Raw genomic sequence first — 19,436 nt, 5'->3', positions numbered from 1 at the left:
TAGTTTGGATTAGGCTTCCTATCCGAACTAGCTGTACGCCTCGTGGAAGCCTAATCTGAACTAGCTCGTCCGTGCCGCGTGTAGCCGCGCGGCACGGAGTCCGAACTAGCCGGCATTTAAAAATGGCGTCGGCCGGCTTCATGCAAATGAAGCCCGGGAAATTCAAATCCCGGGATTCATTTGCAACTCCGTATGACTATATTACCCCCGCCCCTCCCCCCCCAGTTCGAACTAGGGGGGTAGTGTAGACATACCCTAGAGTGCTACATAGTCCTGTATTTTGCTTCAGCTACACCAGACTAACACGGCTACATTTCTATGGTTATTCCAGTGCCTCAGAAGATCTGATGACCTGACAACTTACTAGCTAAAACCTTTTTTACAGTTTCAACATGTAAATCACTCTGCTAGAGGGCAGGAGAGAGAGATCCAGAACATTTCCCTTTCCATTTTCTGTGCTTATCCTGTGACTTTTCTTCAGAGAAAGAAGAAATTGTTATTCCTGGGAAACCTGATACTCCCTTTATGGAAAAGCAAGCAAAGAGACTCCTCAGTAAGTTTGGTGTGAAATCCTAGCCCCATCAAAATCTATGGGAGTTATGCCACTGACTTCAATAACACAAAGATTTCATCTCATGAATTTCTATGGATCGTTTCTGCTTTTCCTTCATTAATCCACCTCCGCAACTTTGAATTGTCTGTTTTTGTCAATTTGCAGCACAAACTTAACTGTATAAAGGTTGTTGCTTTATTTTGTTTAGATGCACACAAAATGCAGTACAAGAGAAGTGAGAAAATTGATAATTATTTGAGTGACAATCCAAGACCTCCACTTCCAAATCTTCTGGTAGAAGGGATCATACAGTTGTTTAAAATGCCCATATTTTGTAACCTAAAGGAGGCATATGTTTCTTCCCAGGTATACTAGATACATTAAGCACAGGCCTGGCCAAAGAGTTTGCAGGGCCGAAGGCAGCACGTTGTGGTTGGCTGAGCTGCACGGCCGCACGGCTCCCAGTCAAGACAGTGGGTGAGCAGTTAGATGGGCAGGACTGGGCAGTGTGGGTCCCTGAATGTGTGGGGAGCAAGATAACTGCCTCGCTTGCCTTGCCCAAAGGCTTGGCCTGATTAAGCAAATGTATATTTAAAATTTAACATGCAGGTATTTTAAAAATACAGGCAGTCCCCGGGTTACATGGATCCGACTTACATTGGATCCCTACTTACAAACGGGGTGAGGCAACCCCGCACTAACTGCTTTTCTCCCTAGCAGACCAGGGAGACGCAAAGCTGGCACCCCACCCAGCAGACTAGGGAGACGCAGAATGGCTTTTCTCAGCAGACACCTCAGCTTGAGAATAAAGGACTGAGGGAAGTGAGGTGTGGGAGAATAAAACTGAGCTCTGGAGAAATGTTTGGCTAGAGTTTCCCCTACAATATGTACCAGTTCCGACTTACATACAAATTCAACTTAAGAACAAACCTACAGTCCCTATCTTGTATGTAACCCGGGGACTGCCTGTATGAAATTCTCTTAACTGGCTGACAAAGGATTTAGTGGGAATCAGGCTATGTTTATTTGATAAAGTCTTTGTCTCATGACAGAATAGAGAGAAAAATAAAAACAGTTAAGAAAGCAATAAGCAAAAGTATTAGTAAGATAACATTAAGCTCAAATTTATAGGGCACCAGTTTTAGCTTAGGTCTTAAAATTTAATGAGTTTATAAGACTCAGCATACTTTTTGGGAGAAACTAGCTTGTTTGACAAGCAACACAAATTCTGGCACACTTTTGCACAGCAGGAAATCACTGTCCTGCATTTATTTAAAACTGAGTATTCACAAATACCAAACTATCCCTAATCTCTAAAGAGACAGTGATTTCTAATGGGATAATTTCAAGAAGCTGATTTATACTGTAATAATCTGAACTGCATTGATAGATACGGAGCTTCAGTTTCTGTATGTTAATGTTATAAAAGTGCAGAAAATTATGAAATTCCTTCTTAACTCTTTGGCATTTAAATCCCAATATTAAAAATTAAAATCTGGGTTTTGGTCTTAACATAGTCTACATATTTTTAATTTAAAATGTTAATGTTGAAGGTTTTTTGCTTGATTTATTAAACCACCGTTACATCAGAATGAAAACTACTTTGTAATCTCCAAAATGGAGCTGGCACATGGTAGCGTCTCATATAGTGAAGTCATCTCCCATCTAAATCCCGTAAGTAGTAGAACATTTAGTTAAAGCACATTTTGAAATTCATGCATTGTATGCTTATTGTTATATCTGTATGAATTTTCAAAACAGCGAAGTAGCACCAAATGCTGTCCTTTAAAAAGAATAAAACCTACTTAGATCTGTACATCATTTTATATTCATATTTTGTGCTTTATACAAATTGTCTGTTTCTTTCTATGTAATAAATTGCACAGCCTAAGAGGGGAAATTTTAGTTATATGGTATTTTAGGTGAACATCTCCAGGTAAAAATCCATTTGAGTCTTTGAAAATTTCCATGTTAATGTTTCAAGAATCACACTATGTTCACTTATTCTTCGGTGGTGGGGTGGAGTGCAAATGGATGGCCCAGGGGACTGCAAATGGATGGCTCAGGGATTGCTAATGGAATATGAAGCCTTTCACCACTTCTGTGTCACTATCTCAAAGCAGGCACAGGTTGACAAGGACTTTTATTACTACCGTTTTTTAATGGCTGCTTGGTGACCTGCATGATGAAATCAGTGGTCTTACTTCAGTTCCTGGTGGATAGGTATCCACCTGGAACAAAAGCCACCATTAGGATCATTCATTATAGTCTCATTAGAGAATCTAGGGACTAAAATGACATGGTGACTGAACCTCTTGGAGAGATTGTCCCTCCAAGCCATATTTGAGTGGGTTGAAGAAGCTTCTTGTGTACCTCTTCTGTGAGCAGATAGAATACTTTTGTTTGCAAGTGATAGCAATTCAACACCTTTCATAAGCACTACATTTACTTAAAATATATTCATAGTGGTTGACTTCAATACATTATAGGCCAGAGATCTCTTACTTCAATACAAATTAGTCACACTAGTAGACACCATTCAAAGCAGCCCCTAAATAGTTGTGAAGCTTTGTGTCCAACTCTTGGGACATATAGCAGCAGTGTGAAAGGGTCCGTCCCCCTACCCTGGCGGTCCCCCTTTCTTCTCGGTCCTTGTCTCGGATCTCCCGACCGCGCACCCTCAGTTAGCATGGCCGTGAATTTCTTTTTGTTGCATGATCACCCCGCTTGGGGGCTGAGGGGGGCCTGGGCCTGCCCTCTCTCCAGGCCCCAGCCTAGGGCCCTAAGGTGGGGGTTGTCTCTCTGGTACGCCACCCAACTGGCTGATGGGGCTAACTTCCTCAACGCGTCAGCCCACAAGCGGTTCTCCGTCTGCCCGACCTGGGTTGCTTCCTCACCCTCAAGTGTCCTGGCTCTCCCTTAGCCCTCCGCTCCTTGGATTCTTGGTTCTTCCCCCCCTCGATCCTCTGTCTCCCCTTTTACGGCTGCTGCGCCCTCCCCTGCGCCGGTGTCCAGGGCCGCCTGCCCTCCCCTGCCCCCCGGCGGCCCTGCCTGCCCTTCCCCTTACTGCGCCTGCGTCCGCGCAGTAGCTATTGGAGCCCCAGGTGCATGCACGGCCCGGGGACAGGCTGCCGCCCGCCGGCTCTGCTTCTGCTGCCAGCTTTGCTCTCACCGCAGCAGGGGACGGGAGCAACTCACCCTGCTTCGTGCGGGGGTCTAGTGGTGGGGGCGCGTTCAACCCTGTGGCTCCGTCACACTGCTCCTCCTCTATATGGCACCATTAGGCCCTCTAGCCTCTTTCAGTCCTTCTATGCTGCAGGAGAGGAAGTCCACGTTCTGGTGGGCTGCCCCTGGACAATGTATTACTTGGAAACAGTATGGCTGTAGGGCTAAATACCATCTCATTACTCTCACATTCGTGTCTTTCATGGACTGGATCCACTTCAATGGGGCGTGGTCTGTGACTAGCAAGAAGTGATCACCTAGGAGATAATAATGTAAGGTTTCGATAGCCCACTTTACCATCATGGTCTCTTTCTCTAGGGTGGCATAGTTTCTTTCTCTGGGGAACAGTTTGCAGATACAACACCGGGTGTTCTTCCTCCCCCAGCCCCTGCAATAACATGGCCCCCAATCCTATCTCGGAGGCATCTGTCTGTACAATAAAGGGCCTTGTGAAGTCTGGTTGTCTCAACACGGGAGCCGATATCAGGTGCTCTTTTATGTCTCTAAAGGCTTGCCTCCCCTGTTCTGTCCAACGTACTGTCTGCGGTTGGTTGTTTCTGGTCATGTCTGTTAAAGGGGCGGCTAATGTTGCGAAGTCCGCTACAAACCGGCAATAGTATCCCGCCAATCCCAAAAACTGTCATACCTGCTTCTTAGTCGACGGCAGGGGATAAACTTGCTCTGTGCTCACTTTGTCCACAAGTGGCTTTACTTGACCCCCTCCTACCGTAGGATACTTCCCAGTGCCCAAACTTACACTTTTTGGGATTGGCTGTTAAACCGGCTTCCGCCAGGGCCTCCAGTATGATATTTACATGGAGGAGTTGTTCCCATATTGAGCTGAAAATGATAAAATTGTCAATATAAGCAACTGCGAATTGCTGATGGGGGGTATAACACTAAGTTCATCAATCTTTGAAAGGTCGTCGCCGCTGCCCCGTGGAGTCCGAACAGCATGGTCGTAAATTGATACAATCCGAAGGGGGTTGCGAAGGCGGTTTTCTCTTTAGCTTCAGGACTCAGGGGGATCTGCCAGTACCCCTTGGTAAGGTCTATAGTCAACAGGTACTGCGCCTCCCCCACCCTTTCTAGCAGTTCGTCCACCCGGGATATCGAGTACGCATCAAAGCGTGAGATTGCGTTAACTCCGCGGAAGTCTATACCGAATCTCATTGTCTTGTCGGCCTTCGGGACCAGTACTATCGGGCTTCGCCATTTGCTTCGGGATTCCTCAACTACTCCCCATTGCAGCATCATCTGAAGCTCCTGCCGTACAGTTTCCCACAACTTACTGGGCAGGGGGAGGAATGCGTTACGGCCCTTCTTACCAGATTCAGTGTGTATCTCGTGTTTGGTCAGACTAGTCTTCCTGGGTCTAATAGTCAGGATGTGCGGGAATGACCTTAGTACTCATTGCATGTCTTCCCGTTGTGAGGTCCCCAGCTTCTCCCCTAGGGGGCATCCCTCTGGTGCGTCCCATGGTCCTAAGTCCATTTCCGGGGGCTACGGGTCTATCAGGAGGGCCTCCCGTGGTTTCCATTTTTTTAGCAGGTTTACATGGTATATCTGGGAGTCTTTTCTTTTCCCGGACAACCTCATTTCATAGTCTATTGTCCCGACTCGGCGTATGACCTCGAATGGGCCCTGCCACTTGGCCAGTAACTTGGATTCACCTGATGGTAGCAACAGTAATACCCTATTCCCCAGTTCAAATTCTCTCAAACAAGCTTTCTGATTATATTGGGTTTCTTGTTGTTCCTGCGCCTTCTTTAGATTGTCCCTAGCGAATTCCCCTAGGGTACATAGCTTTTCTCTCAGCCGTAATACATATTGAATGGTTCCCTGACCCCATGAGTTCTGTTCTTCCCACTGCTCTTTCACCAAATCTAGTATCCCTCTGGGCTGCCGGCCATATAATAGCTCAAAAGGAGAATACCCTGATGACGCCTGGGGTACCTCTCTAACAGCGAATAGTAAGGCCAGTAATAGCCTGTCGCACTCCTGGGGATCATCTTGTATGAATCGCCTCAACATTGACTTCAGTGTCTTACTAAATTGTTCAACCTGACCATCCGTTTGGGGATGGTAGACGGATGCGCGGAGGGTTTTAATTTGCAGCATCCGACACAATTCCCTCATCAGCCGGGAGGTTACATTAGGACCTTGGTCCATTAAGATCTCCCTTGGGAGCCTGATGCGGGAGAAAATTGTAATTAGTTCTTCTGCAATCACGGGGGTCGTTATGGTCCGGAGAGGTACTGCCTCTGGGTACCGGGTGGCATAGTCTATTACGACTAATATGAACTGGTGGCCCTGGATGGACCGTTCTACAGGCCCCACTAGATCAAATGCTATCTTCTCAAATGTCACCCCAACCACGGGCAGGGGAACTAACGGGGCCCGCACCACCTGAGCCGGTGCTGTTCTCTGGCATTGAGGGCGAGAGTCACAAAAGTCTCGCACGGCCCGGTTTACCCCCGACCAATAAAACCTCTGCACAACCCGCTGTTGTGTCTTGTCCCGCCCTAAGTGGCCCACACAAGGACTGGTGTGAGCCAGTTCGAGGACCCGCCACCGATACTGAGCGGGTACTAACAATTGACTGCCTTGTGCCCCTCCTGGGGAGGCATTACCCGATAAAGTCTGTCCCCTTGTACCTCAAAACGGGGGTTCTGATCGTGATCCTCTTCCTCCTGATCGGTCTCCGGGGGTCCCCTCGCCTGCTCCCAGGCTCTCTGGAGGGATGGATCTTCTCGTTGGAGTTGAAGGAAATCCCCTACATCTAGCTCCAGGTTGAAAGGCAGGATGGGAGTCTCCCTTGGGGTTATCCCCTCCTCCTTGGCCATTCTTTCCAGGCCTTCGTTCGATGCCTTCTCCCTTTGGGCTACCACCTGTACCTTTTTTTCTGGTATGCCCCTCCCCCCCGGCACGTACTGTCTCACCCCCACTGCCGTAGTAACGGGCCTAACCTTGGCCAGTCATAACCGAGCAGGACCGGGTAGACCAGATTCGGGGCTACGGCCACCCTCCAGTGCTCCTTACACTGTCCATCGTTAATTTGCACCCAAGTCGTTGGGTAGGAACGGACGTCCCCATGGATGCACTGCATCCAGATGGGTTCACCCGTCGTTGCCCCTCCCCCTGGGCAAAAATTATCGCCAACCCTTGATTTAGCTGCTGTTTACAGATGCCCGTCCCTGCCGATCTGCTGATCTCTGCCTGCTCTGGGAGCTTTGAACGGCAGCTTAGAGAGAACTTTAGTGCAAAGCCCCAAAGGGTCCTGAACCCCCGACATGCCTCCTGCGTGTGCAGGGTCCTCAGTCCCAGTGTTGCTTCCTCTCACTGCTGCCAGCTGGCACAGCCCAACCTGCTGCCAGGGAAGTGGGGGGAGTGCCGGCTGCTCACACCAGGAGAGCCTGTCCCACCCGGCTGAGCCCTTCTGTTATTCTGCTATTTCCAGTGTGCTAGAACTTTGTGGGAAGCACTCTCCCAGCTACAGTACAGACCTACTCATATTGGTGGAAACAGAGATAAGTGGGAAGAGCAGCTCTTATGCCTCGGTTTCAACAACTCTAAAATTGGCATAATGATTACCTCTTTTGTAAATTATTTTAAGATCTGTAGATGAGAAGTGCTATCTAGAAATTAGATGTTATGGTGGAGGAAGGGGATAGGGTACATGTTACTGGGATAGGCCTGGATTTTCTGGAAATAAAGCAGACAAACTTTCATTTAAATTAGTATTGTATAGTCATAATTTCCCTGATGCATGGTCTTGATCCATTTATAGAATGATTTATCCAATATTAACTAGTTAAAATACCCTTAACTATGCATAATAAATTACTGAGTGAGACAGTGTGGGTAATATTTTTTTATTGGATTAACTTCTTTTGGTGAAAGAAAAAGTTTTGAGCTACACACAGCTCTTTTTCAGGCCTGGGAAGGTGCTCAGAAAATCAAGCTAAACACCATGTAGAACAGATTTCTTTAGTGTAAATAATTGCCTATATTCTAAGAGACAACTCAAGCTATAATGTCCTGTTAATAACTTTGTAGTCATAGAACAAAAAAGGAGGGGGTTACTGGGTTACAGACCGGTGTTCCCAATATTGAGGACATATGTGCTTGTTCAGATGTGTGCCACTGTACCACTCACCAGTTGCACCTCTCCCAGAGAGACTTTCCTAGTGCAGAGACCCCAGCCTAGTCCCCCCTTGCTGGGACCCTGAGTGCTGCTCCCAGGCAAGGCCCCCCATTTCGTGGGGAGAATTTGAGTCCTGCCCCCTTCAAGGAATGTTGCTCCATGGGAAGCCTGTGTGCAGGGCAGGTTCTGCCCCAGGCTGCTCCCTGTAGGGCTGGCTGTGAGTCCATGCCTGGGGCAAAGGGAAGCTGCTGCCAATGCCCAGGATTTATAGGGTGCTGGGGGTGGGCTAGTGACATGTGGAGATCTGGGGGGGGGAACTGTCAGGGGGCTGAAGTGGATAAGGCATTCTGAGAACCAGAGGAAAGTGGTGGGGGAAGAGGAGTGTGGGATGGGGGAACAGAGGTTCAGGGGCTCCCTGTCCTTCACACAAGCTGCCCTGGGAAGAGTCTCACCTTCTCCTCATGAGATGTTTTCCTTACCAGTGCAGATGAAGATTATCACCACCACAGAGCAATCTGTATCATAAACTGATCTCCCTCCACATCCCATGCACCATACCCAAGTAGTCTATTTCATGGATTTAAAACAGGGCTCTAAAACTGCCCCAAAGAGACCTAGCACATCACAAATAGAAAGCGTGCCAGATCCCTGTCACCTACGCATGTTTTGTGTCTTGTCCCAAGGGCAATACTGGATGAAGGAATGCAAGCCATCCCAAGACTGTAGGTGAGACAATATATTTCTTCTGTGAGTAATGTCCCAAAGGGTGCTCCATTTTAGATGCTGGTGCATCCTCATGTTGTCAGTTGGAGATCTTTTCTAGTAGTGCCGTGCTGTGTTGCACAGTCACAGTAAGTATCCTTTGATTGTGAGCATGGTGCAGCACCTCAGTTCCTTCTCTACTGTCCTCTGCAGAAGACGGAGCTCCTCGTAGTCACCCTCTTTAGGCCTAAAACAAAAAGTTTGAAAAGTTACTCAGTTTCACCCTTTCCCACGTTTTTAGACTATTCTTCCCTGTTTTTCTTCAAAAATTAAAAAACCCCCCAAAACTTAAAAGTTCATTTTCCCGCTCTCTCTCCCCAGTTCAGTATGCCTGGTTCACCAGGATTCAAGAAGTGTGATTCATGCAGAGATGCTATTCCTGCCTCTGACGGTCACTTCTCCTATATAAAATGCCTGGGAGAAAGCCATCTCTCTCAGAAGTGCCTGCACTGTTCCAATCTTATAGTGCAGGCAAGACATGACTGAGCAATCGCCTGAAGACCTTTCTCTAGAAGAAAACCCTTCAACCAACTCAGGAGTTCTCTCCTGCCTCAGTGAGGACTCAAGAAAGGGGAAAAAAAATTCCAATTTCAGAAAAGAAAAGATTCCTCCTCATCCTCAGACAGGGAAAAGGCCGGGACATCTCCAGCCAGATCCCTGCCCCCGGCACTGAGTTCCTCTAGAGACAGCACTGCCAATAAGCCTGGCGCCTCCAGCACCATGCTGGTGAAACATAGTACACCTTCCAAACTGGAGTATTCTGAATGGAGGCACAAATCTTGGGCACTGACATCAACATCAGCACCAATAGTGCCATTGCCTGACACAAACTCAGCACCGAAGATAGCGTTGAAGTCTGCCTCTGCCAACATGTTGCCTTCGAGGTCACCAATGCCAACGCTGCTTCCAGCACTGACAGTGGCACCTACCAAAGTGGCACCACATAAGAATGCACCAAGGCACACCACGGCACCATGTGAACAAATTCAGACAGATGTATGGTCGTCACTGTAGTCACTGGCATTGTCAGCCCATTCAATCTAGTCCCCTAGATCATTGGCATTGTCAATATCATTTAGTGATGCGGATACAGGACCACAAAACAGGGTTCTCATCTCAACACTCCTCACCAACACAAAGATGTCCTCCCTGAGAGTCACGTTCATCTAGGTCCACCCAAGTACCTCCCTCTCCGCGCTGGTATGGTCATCACTGGCCATACCCACCACCTCCATATCCAAGCCAATGACCCCCATGGGATGCATGGTCAGCTTACAGGAGTCATTACACTGCATCTTCATCTCCTGCAAAAAGACCTGCCAAGTGTCCTCCACACCAGGCTCATGACACTGCACCCGACTCTCCAGAACAACCAAAGTCTGAGAAGGAAGAGCCCATGTCAGAGTAGTCTGTCCCCCCAACTAGTCTTCATCCCGTGATGAAGCAGTCATCCCTACAACCCCAACTCCTACAGATGACCTAAAGCAGTTTCAAGAGTTATTCAAATACGTGGCCAAAGCACAGGAGATAACTCTCCAAGAAGTACAGCCCTCCACATCTTTGCTTCCCCTCAAAGTAATTCTTTGCCTTGTCTCAAAAGAGACACTCAGACATCCCACCCACCTCTGCCCTGGGATCTTTCAAAGGTGGAAGATAAAAAAACCCACTGGATCCAGTGGTTTTTCTGGAATCAGCAAGACTACCATCTTTTGTCTTTGAACAAAGTGGTAATCGCTATGCCTCCCACTCATCCTTACAAACTCAGGCAGTTCCAGAATCGTCTCTTTAGAGTTGCTGGGGAACTATTAATTCCTAGGTATGTGCACTTGAAGGCTTTTTCGGTATTGAAGCAGAATGAACTCAGAAAAAATGGATGAACAATTTTCACAAAACAGAAAGAGATTTAACCAACCAAACCACTTTTAAAGAGGTGCAAATTGTTCTTATCAGATTTTTGTAACTTGAACAATCTAATTCACTATTTTTTTCCTTTCTCCCTTCTCCCCCCCCCCCCCTTTCCCTTATTTATTCTTGGATCTGAACTTTTAATACTCCAGTCATCTGAAGAAGTGGGTTGTGCCCACAAAAGCTCATTATATCATCTATATGTTTTGTTAGTCTTTAAGGTGCTGCTGGATTATTCATTGTTTAAGTTTTCACAAAACAGTCACTCTACATTTGACCTCTTAGTTTTCATCCTCAAAGGAAACTTTCAGAACATCTTCAAAAGACAAGCCTGAGAACATAAATTAATATCTTTGCTGGACACTGAAAATTATGATTTTAATAAAGACTGGATTAACGGTTTATTGCAAAAACCTGTACCTCACTAACCCCTCTCCTCTTTTTTTTGTGTCCTGTGACTGCAGAAGTGTGAATGGGTCGCTTGACCGTGAATAGTCTCAGTGAATAAGTGTTAACTATTTTCCATAAATAATTTCTTTCACCTGATATTTAGCTGTACACTCTGAGGCCTTTTCTCCACTGCTGTAGTATTTCAGTGAAGACACTCCCTATGCTGATGGGAGGAGTTCTCCTCTCAGGATAGTTAATCCAATTTCCTGAGTGATATTGGCAAGGTTGATGGTAGAATTCTGGTGGTAAGCTCAGTTTAACTACTTTGTTAAAGGATGGGGATATTTCACATCCCAAACAACATAGTTATAGCAACCTAAGGGTACGTCTACACTTGCTGCCTAGTTCGAGCTAGAGATGCAAATGTAGGTGACCAAAATTGCTAATGAAGTGAGGATTTAAATATCCCGCGCTTCATTAGCATGATCTTGCTGGCACGTTACTCCACTCAACAGGTGTTTCAAAAGTGAAAGTGCGCGCCGGGACACATTAGTTTGAACCAAATCCCTTGGTTTGAACTAACGTTACTCCTCATTTTTTGAGCATTCTAACTTTCTCATGTTAGTTGATCGAACTTTAATTTAATTAAAGTAAAACATTATATCCAACACAGAAAGTTTCAATGTTTTCTTTATGACCGGTGTGGGGAACCTTTTTTGGGTCGAGGGCCACAAAAAAGCAAAAATAATTCCTCCCAAATCCCCCAACCCTCATTGATGTGGCCCCCAACCGAGACACTTCATTCTTTTGGCTCTCCAACCCCCACAGGGTGAGGGGAAGGTGCGGGGAGGATTCAGGTTCATGGCTTCCTGTAGACTAGATTTACTTTTCTGGGGTACAGAGTTAGTTGGTTTTTGTGAACTCCCTTTGGCTTTGGGGTGGGAACAAAAATGAGGGACTCAATGTGCAGGACAGGGCTGTCAGTGAGTGGGATAGGGATGCAGGATCTGGGTTGGAGATGGGGTACGAGGTCTGCAAGGGAGTTTAGCAGCAGGAGAGGGTGTGGGGTGGAGTATAAGAGGGAGTTTTGGAGCAGGAGGGGGTTGGGGCAGTAGCAGCGTAAAAAAGGTGAAAGGATGAAAATGCAGCCAAATAGCTAGTTGGGGAAGGAGGCGAAGAAGTGGGAGGTAAAGGAAAGCGCAGCTTCTGCAAAGTAAAATTGTATCCCACCCCTTACATCTTCCCTCTGCTCCAGCCTCACTCCCCTCAGTCCCATGATTTCCCTCAGCCTGATCCTCTGCATTGCCCCATGCCCCTCAGTGCAACTCCTACCCCCTCCCATCCTGCCCCCACATCCCTTTGCCCCCAGCATATTTAACAACACGACAGCAGTGCTGGGACTCTCAACCTCCTGGGAGCAGTGCTGAGGTCAGGAGGGGGAGGGAACAAAGTCTTTTCCCTACCTGCCCCAGCCCTTTGCCCACAGGCAGCATCTCCAGGGCTGAGGCTGCGGCAGGCAGATCCAGGGGCTGCCCAGGGCTTGCTTCAGCAGGGCCAGGTGCAGCAGGGTGCTGGGGAAGGGGCTCCCTGAACCATAACACAGCCTGGCTGGGTACAATGGGGTGCTGGGGAAGGTGTCTCTCTGACCCATGGAGAACAGCACAGCATAGCCCTGTCTCCAGCGCGCCATGTGTGCCAGCCGCCCAGCCCCCTCACAGAGCAGGAGGCAAGACTGAGGATGCACATGTGTGTTTGCACATGCACTTCTGCCCCCCAGCCTGCAAGTTAACAAAGAGGAGCAGCTGCCCAGGCAACTGAGTCTCTTTGATTAAGTCCAGCTGGAGCGTGGTGCAGCCTCAGCGGGCTGAATGCTGTGGCCAGCTGGGCTGGAGCAAGGAAGGCCCCAGCTACACTCCACCACCAGAGATCCCTGCAGAGATCCCAGGTATTTGGGTGTCCCATTCTAAGATGCAATCTGCTTCTCTTGTGGAATGCCCTTGTTTGGTGAAGGCAGTTTTAAATGTATTATGATCAGGGCTCCACAAAGCACGGAATCTACTTGCCCGTGTTGAGTAGATTTCAGCTGGTTGCACCGTGTGCCCCATTCACTGGCGCTTTGCACATGCGCAGTGCCGGTCTGGCGCATGCACGGTGCGTGGCTGGCGAGTAGCTCTCGCCAGGGTTTGTCAAGCTCTGGTTATGATTAATATCCCAGTCTCTCTCCCCAGAGTATATTCTGTGGTATGCAAGAGTTCCTATAGCGTAAGTTGCATCTCTGCACATCAAGGTTCCCAACCATAGAATAATACTAGGCCTGATCCTGGGTAAAAGCACCTGTCAGTCTTAAAGGTGGTAACTGGAAATTTATAAGCAATCTTATATCAGGCAACAGCTACTACCCATCCATCAGATATTCTGTAGAACACTCATATGCCAGCATTCCTTGGACACCACAATGAGATCTTAGACAACATTGTATGAGAAACACTGGGATAATCACCTTTTCCTTCAATGATCCAGTAACCACCATAGACACATTAAGGAATTTGTTATCTACAGCCCAGTCCTCAGATACCATAGAATGTCACTCCACACTGTAATCCATATGGGGTGTCATTAAACAACTACAACTTACATGTGGTCCTGTTAATATCTGGAAGATGTTAGCAGCAGCCAGACTCCACCAGCAGAGATCATGATTGACAGTTGGCGACCACTCTTACAGTCAAACGAAATGGAATACATTACCTACCCAATGTAATGACTTGTAAAATACAGTACTAGAGTATTTTTTCAGACTAACATTGCTAAATTATCATCAGTCAATTCAAATTCCACATAAAATGAATGTTATGTTTTAGCAATCAATAAGTATGCAAATAAAGTTCTTTCCATTCCACTTAACACAATTAAAATTCTCAGCAAGTTAAATATATTGAATTGTTTATCTGTGGAGAGCCATGTAGGGCTCCAATTAAGTTTACATGGATAAATGCAGATTTGTGTTTGTGAATGTCAAGCTGACAGAAGCTTAATACTGTAAAAGGGCTAATCAACACTGAATATGTTTAGTGTCAGTAAATATTTATTGTGAAAATATTGCTCATGGCACGCTAAGGCACAAAACCAAGTTTATTCTGCTTTTTAGTGACTAAACACTGTAATTTGTGTATCATCCCATCCACATCTCTTTGCTTTGTACAAAATTATTTTTATCACATATCATTTTGGTGATGGTGTTTTGGAAAAGAACAATACATGAACTTGGTTGTGTTTTTTTTAATTAATTAAAAAGGGTTGAATTCATTAGTACTTGTGTTTTTGTTCCATGAGTATATTCCAGATAGCATGGGGTAGGACCAGGCACAATGCATATAGGTATACAATATGAAGATTTCATCATATGACTCTGACAGTGGATTTTGGGCCTTCTGTTCCTATACAAGGCTATGAAGAATAGTAATCAAACTATACCAAATTATGTGGTGGTTTTGCAATGTCATAGATGTTCACTAGGCAGTAGGTTCAGATCACAAAATTAACTGTACCCAAGTAATGTTGTATATATTTTTACGTCTCCTTAAATTAAAAGCTAGGGCCTTAACCCAAAGCATCCTCATACTGTTTGAGGCTGCTGCTGAGGAATGTTGACTGAAAATTAATAGATAGTAATAGATAAAAATTTAAAAGTACATCTTAAGTAGATATTTTGTTGCATTCATATTTTACAATGGACAATATGATGGAAAGAAGAAAAAAAGAAATAAGGAAAACCCAGCTTTTGGCAACGACTAGTAAACTCTAGGTATTTTACTTCAACGTGTGTATCTGCACTTACAAAAAACAAACACAAAAAACCCATGGTGGGCCCAAGTCAGCTGATGTGGGCTCTTGGGGCTAAGGTTGCAGAACTATAAAATTGCAGTATATTAGCTTCGGCTGGAGCTTGAGCTTGAGACCCCTAAAGGAAGACAATCCCTGAAAGGCTTCACTCTGAACCCAAATGTCTACATTGTGGTTTTATAACCCTGCAGTCCAAGCTTTGCAAGACTGAGTCAATTGACATGGCCCAGCCATGGGTGTCGTATTGCAGTATAGACAAGGGGTCAGAGAGGGGAACAACAAAGTTGTGATTGTGACACTTATTTATATTGGCAACTTTTTTAACAATGTGAATGAGAGGTGGTTTTATGAAGGAAACAAAATAGAACTGAATTTTAGTGATTTTTGGCTTACGGTTTTCTTGAATATAAAATGTGGGTTATTTTCATATTTGATTTTTTAAAAAACTCGTGGGCTGATGGCAGAATTAGTCAATTGCAGAAATGATATAATATAATTCAGTTTAGTTCCTAACTTTGCATGAATTAAGCAGTGCCTGTTGGCCTCTGTTTGATCTTGTAGGATTGGGGGCTAATGTCTGGCCAGTGTTTGGGAAGCAGCAGGTAGTCAGGAGCAAGCTGTTCTAGGGGTCCATGTTTCTGAAGCCTGGCAGTTATTCACACACAGATGAAAACCTTATGAACTTTGACAGAGGTCATGCTAAATTGCAAATCTGAAACTTCTAGACTTTTGAAGACTTAGGGTGGCACATTATTATTTTTCCAGTCTGTGATTAGGAACATCATTGAAGTTGTAAACTCACTTTTAAGGAGTAGATCAACCATCCATTCATTGTTTAAATGAGTCATCTTGGAAACAATAGGACAGTCTTTCATGGTACTTTGAAAGAAAACTATTGCATATTAAATTGCTAATTTACATATGTAGAACACGCAAATTACACCAATTCCCAAACACCTAGGCTTGTATGCTTTTATTAAAACTATAAAAGGTCTTTTAGAGCTGAAATCACTGCAGAAACCTCTGGGTTTTTTTCTGTTGCACATGGTTTGGAATTAAGATACCTGTGATAGTTTTTTATTTCAGGTCTTTTGGGGCAATCAAATGAGACACTAAGAACTTTGTCATCTGTCATCAGCTATCATCTCAACAGGGATCTTACAGCAGTTTAGGAAAGAAAAACATGAGATGATATGGTTTCGCATTGTAACGTATTACATTTTGCATTCGGTGAAAGTCCAAAAACACTGAAGAGCTACTCTGTTGTGTTTTTCATTACAATTCTGAAACTGTTCTTGAAAATTTATCATTTTAACTTAATGGTAGTTTCTAGTCAAATGGGAAAATGAGGGGGAAAGTCAATAGTTAGTCTTACACTTACCTAGCTCTGCTCTGCAGTATTCAAAATATAATTATATTTATTCTCACATTCATTTATCTTCTGTAACAGTTCTCTGTGTTTTTACTAAGCTGTTTATTGGAGGTATATAAAATGGAATGTGTTAAATGTATGTAAACATCAGAGGTGCTTGGGTGACCTCATCACCCAAGTTGCATAGAGTTTCGTCTTCTAATCATGTGGTCAAATTCTTGTTGTTGAACTAGATGTAGGGTGCTGGTTAATGGCTCATGAACTAATCTTTAGAGCTACAATATTGTTTCGTAAGACCAAGTCAGATTCCATGTTTTGAAAGTGGCCTCAGTATTGGCCACACAGACAGCTAGAAATTTCACACTGGCAGCAGACTGTAGAAGGAAAGTGTTTTATAAAAGTATGTGAACTGGGCTGTGCATAAAATAACAAGAATGTTATTCATGTTTCTAAAGTTGGAGAAGGAAAAATGGGATAAAATAATGCATTAAAAAGCCCATGCACTGTATTTCTCTAGTGGTATCTCTATTTAAAAAAAAATGTAAATAGTTGTGCAGTTCTGAAGTTTGATTATATTTTCCTATTCTGGTGAGAATAGTACAGCAACGTTATTTTTAGTCAAATAAATGGAAAATTACATGTTGTGTTATTTATATAGTCAATGTAGTTTTCAGAAACAAATTATGAGTGGAATGTAAGTTTATTTTTCTAGAATAGTGATAGAGATGTAGCCGTGTTAGTCTGGTGTAGCTGAAACAAAATACAGGACTATGTAGCACTTTAAAGACTAACAAGATGGCTTATTAGATGATGAGCTTTCGTGGGCCAGACCCACTTCCTCAGATCAAATAATGGAAGAAAATTTTCATGTGTGTTCATTTTTTTAAATTGTATCCTTTGGTATATATGGTTGTGACTATTTTCTTCGATTATTTGATCTGAGGAAGTGGGTCTGGCCCACGAAAGCTCATCATCTAATAAACCATCTTGTTAGTCTTTAAAGTGCTACATAGTCCTGTATTTTTCTAGAGGTTGTGATATAAGAGATTTTTGTTTAAATGAGAAAATAATAAAATGGTTTACCTGGTCTTTCACTCTGTCTCTCTGGTAGATGCTCTGCCAGCACATAGATTTTATTGCAGTGCAGAATGTTTCTGAGGGAGCTCTAGATTAAAATACAACTTGTATGCATGTGCGTCATATTGTGGGAGACTGTCAGAAGCAACAAAGTACAGGATCGTGTGGGGAGTTCTAGTGGGTGATATTGGAGTTCAATTTACCAATAGACGTTGGCCTTCTGTGCCTTCTAGCAGTGAAAAGTACTCCTTTCTTGTTAACACAATGTCCCCAAAAAGCAGTAAGATGAAGAAAAAAAATAAAGTATAAGATGGGAGGAGAAAGAGAAAATGATGAGCAGAAGGGAAAATGCAAAACCCCAAGAACCAATATTTTACCTTTTATCCCCATTTGTGTCTCATAATGCTAAGGGGGAGAGACAGAAGGTAGTGAAAAACTTGATTAGAGATTTGTCTGGGCAAGGTCGAATAAGAGGACATGAAGATTGCATTTTAGAGAGGATGGTCTGCAAGTATGAAGAAAGCACAGATAAGTCTCAAAAAAATTAAGATCTCTAGATAACCAACATGAATTATAAATGACAAAATTAGAGTGCTTCAGACTCATTAGAGGGAGAAGGTAAGTGAGATAAAATTCATTGCTGTGTACATAACTTTCCCAACAGAATGTTTCTAAAACGTAAGAATGGCAAGGTGGGTGTGGTTAACTGGAAACACTGGGCTTATCAGTATGGCACTGATACTCTGATGAGACCTCTCTCAGCTATCTTGAGGTACTGACTAAGGATGTTAAATTTAGATTAATCATGTTATTGAATAGTTGATGCAATTTGCATTGACTATTTGATTAGTCGATAAGGGCATCCCCGCATTTGAAATGTAGCAAGAGTCCTGCTGGGGGAAACTGGTTTTTAAGCCAGCTCTTCCCAGCACCGGCTCCTGCTTGCCCCCTCACTGCCTCTCTCTGCTAGAAGCAGCTAGAGGGGAGGGGGAAGTGATTAGTCGAGTTGATTATCTGATAAGCATCCGCTTGTCGGATAGTCTACTAGTCGCTTACATCCCTCATTCTGACTGTATCTGCTTGGACAGAGGCAAACACCTTATAGTATCTTTTTGCCCTTATTGATTTCATTAGGTTTTGGATCAGGGTCTGTCAGAGGTGAGAATTGCAAACATTCATGTCTTAATTACATTGAATTATCCAGAAATAATGACTGTCTAAATGCTAGGTAGATCATCCTCCTCAAAAAATGATTGTCAGTGCCATGGTTGCCAAATTGGTTGATATGAATTCAGCATGAGGGGAAAAAGCACTCCCCAAATACATTTTGTTTTGTTTTGTTGTTTCTCAGGATTGCTTGCGATTAATATATTCCTCTGATTTGACTCAATGCTTTATTTTTTAGGTGTGACTCACAATATTGCTTTACTGCGAGAAGTGATAATCCATCCACGCTTTGTTCAGGGGGATATCAGCACTAAGTTTCTTCCTGATGTGTATCCTGATGGCTTTAAAGGTTTGTCCTCTCTTGAAATATTTTTGTGTGTAAAAGATTCCTTTCATTATTATAATTTCTGTTTACTTATAAAGTGAATCAGTTTTTCAACTTTTAAATGAGATTATTTATTTACAAAATGTTTGTAATTTTTAACAGGTTGTAAAATTGGAATTATTGTCATTGAACTTCAAAAAGAAATTTTTGGCTACCATTTGAAAATTAAAATAATAGAGTGGAAAAATATATATTTCACATAATCGGATTCTTAAAATGATATAATAAACATCCTCCTGAACATGGGCACAGTCACAAGAGGTGGCAAGCATTTGTAACTTCTGTTGACAGATGGGTGGTCAATGCAGGGCTGGCCCGAGCCGTTCGCGCGCCCTGGGAACGCAGCGGCACCCTTCGGCGTGCGACTCATGTGCAGCCCTGTCCCCGGGCACATGACACCCCCCTTACTCCTGAGTGCCCAGCACACGTGTGGCCTCACCCCGGACGCGTGGATCATGTGCAGTGCTGCCCCCATCCGGCCCAGCAGCCCTGCGGGGCGCCCTCTACAATGGGCCACCTCGGGCAGTAACCCTTTGGCCTGTACGTTGGGCCGGCTCTGGGTCAATGGGAGTTTTGAGGCTCTAGCATCTTGCAAGACATACCATATCAC

The 19,436-nt window shown here is 44.5% G+C and overlaps 1 protein-coding gene across 3 annotated transcripts in view; it reads left to right on the top strand.

The window, feature by feature from the left end:
• Positions 1–19,436, top strand: part of PCCA (propionyl-CoA carboxylase subunit alpha) — a 476,944-nt gene that overhangs the window by 232,638 nt on the left and 224,870 nt on the right. For all 3 annotated transcript variants that reach the window (XM_075918750.1, XM_075918752.1, XM_075918751.1), the window contains one exon: positions 18,680–18,790. In XM_075918750.1, the coding sequence (XP_075774865.1) occupies positions 18,680–18,790 (111 nt within the window). The remainder of the gene's footprint in view (positions 1–18,679; positions 18,791–19,436) is intronic.

Source organism: Pelodiscus sinensis, chromosome 1, assembly GCF_049634645.1.
Source record: "Pelodiscus sinensis isolate JC-2024 chromosome 1, ASM4963464v1, whole genome shotgun sequence".
NCBI classification, from domain to species: domain Eukaryota; kingdom Metazoa; phylum Chordata; order Testudines; family Trionychidae; genus Pelodiscus; species Pelodiscus sinensis.
Note: the sequence above shows the minus strand (reverse complement) of the source record. Positions and strands in the feature narration are given on the sequence as shown.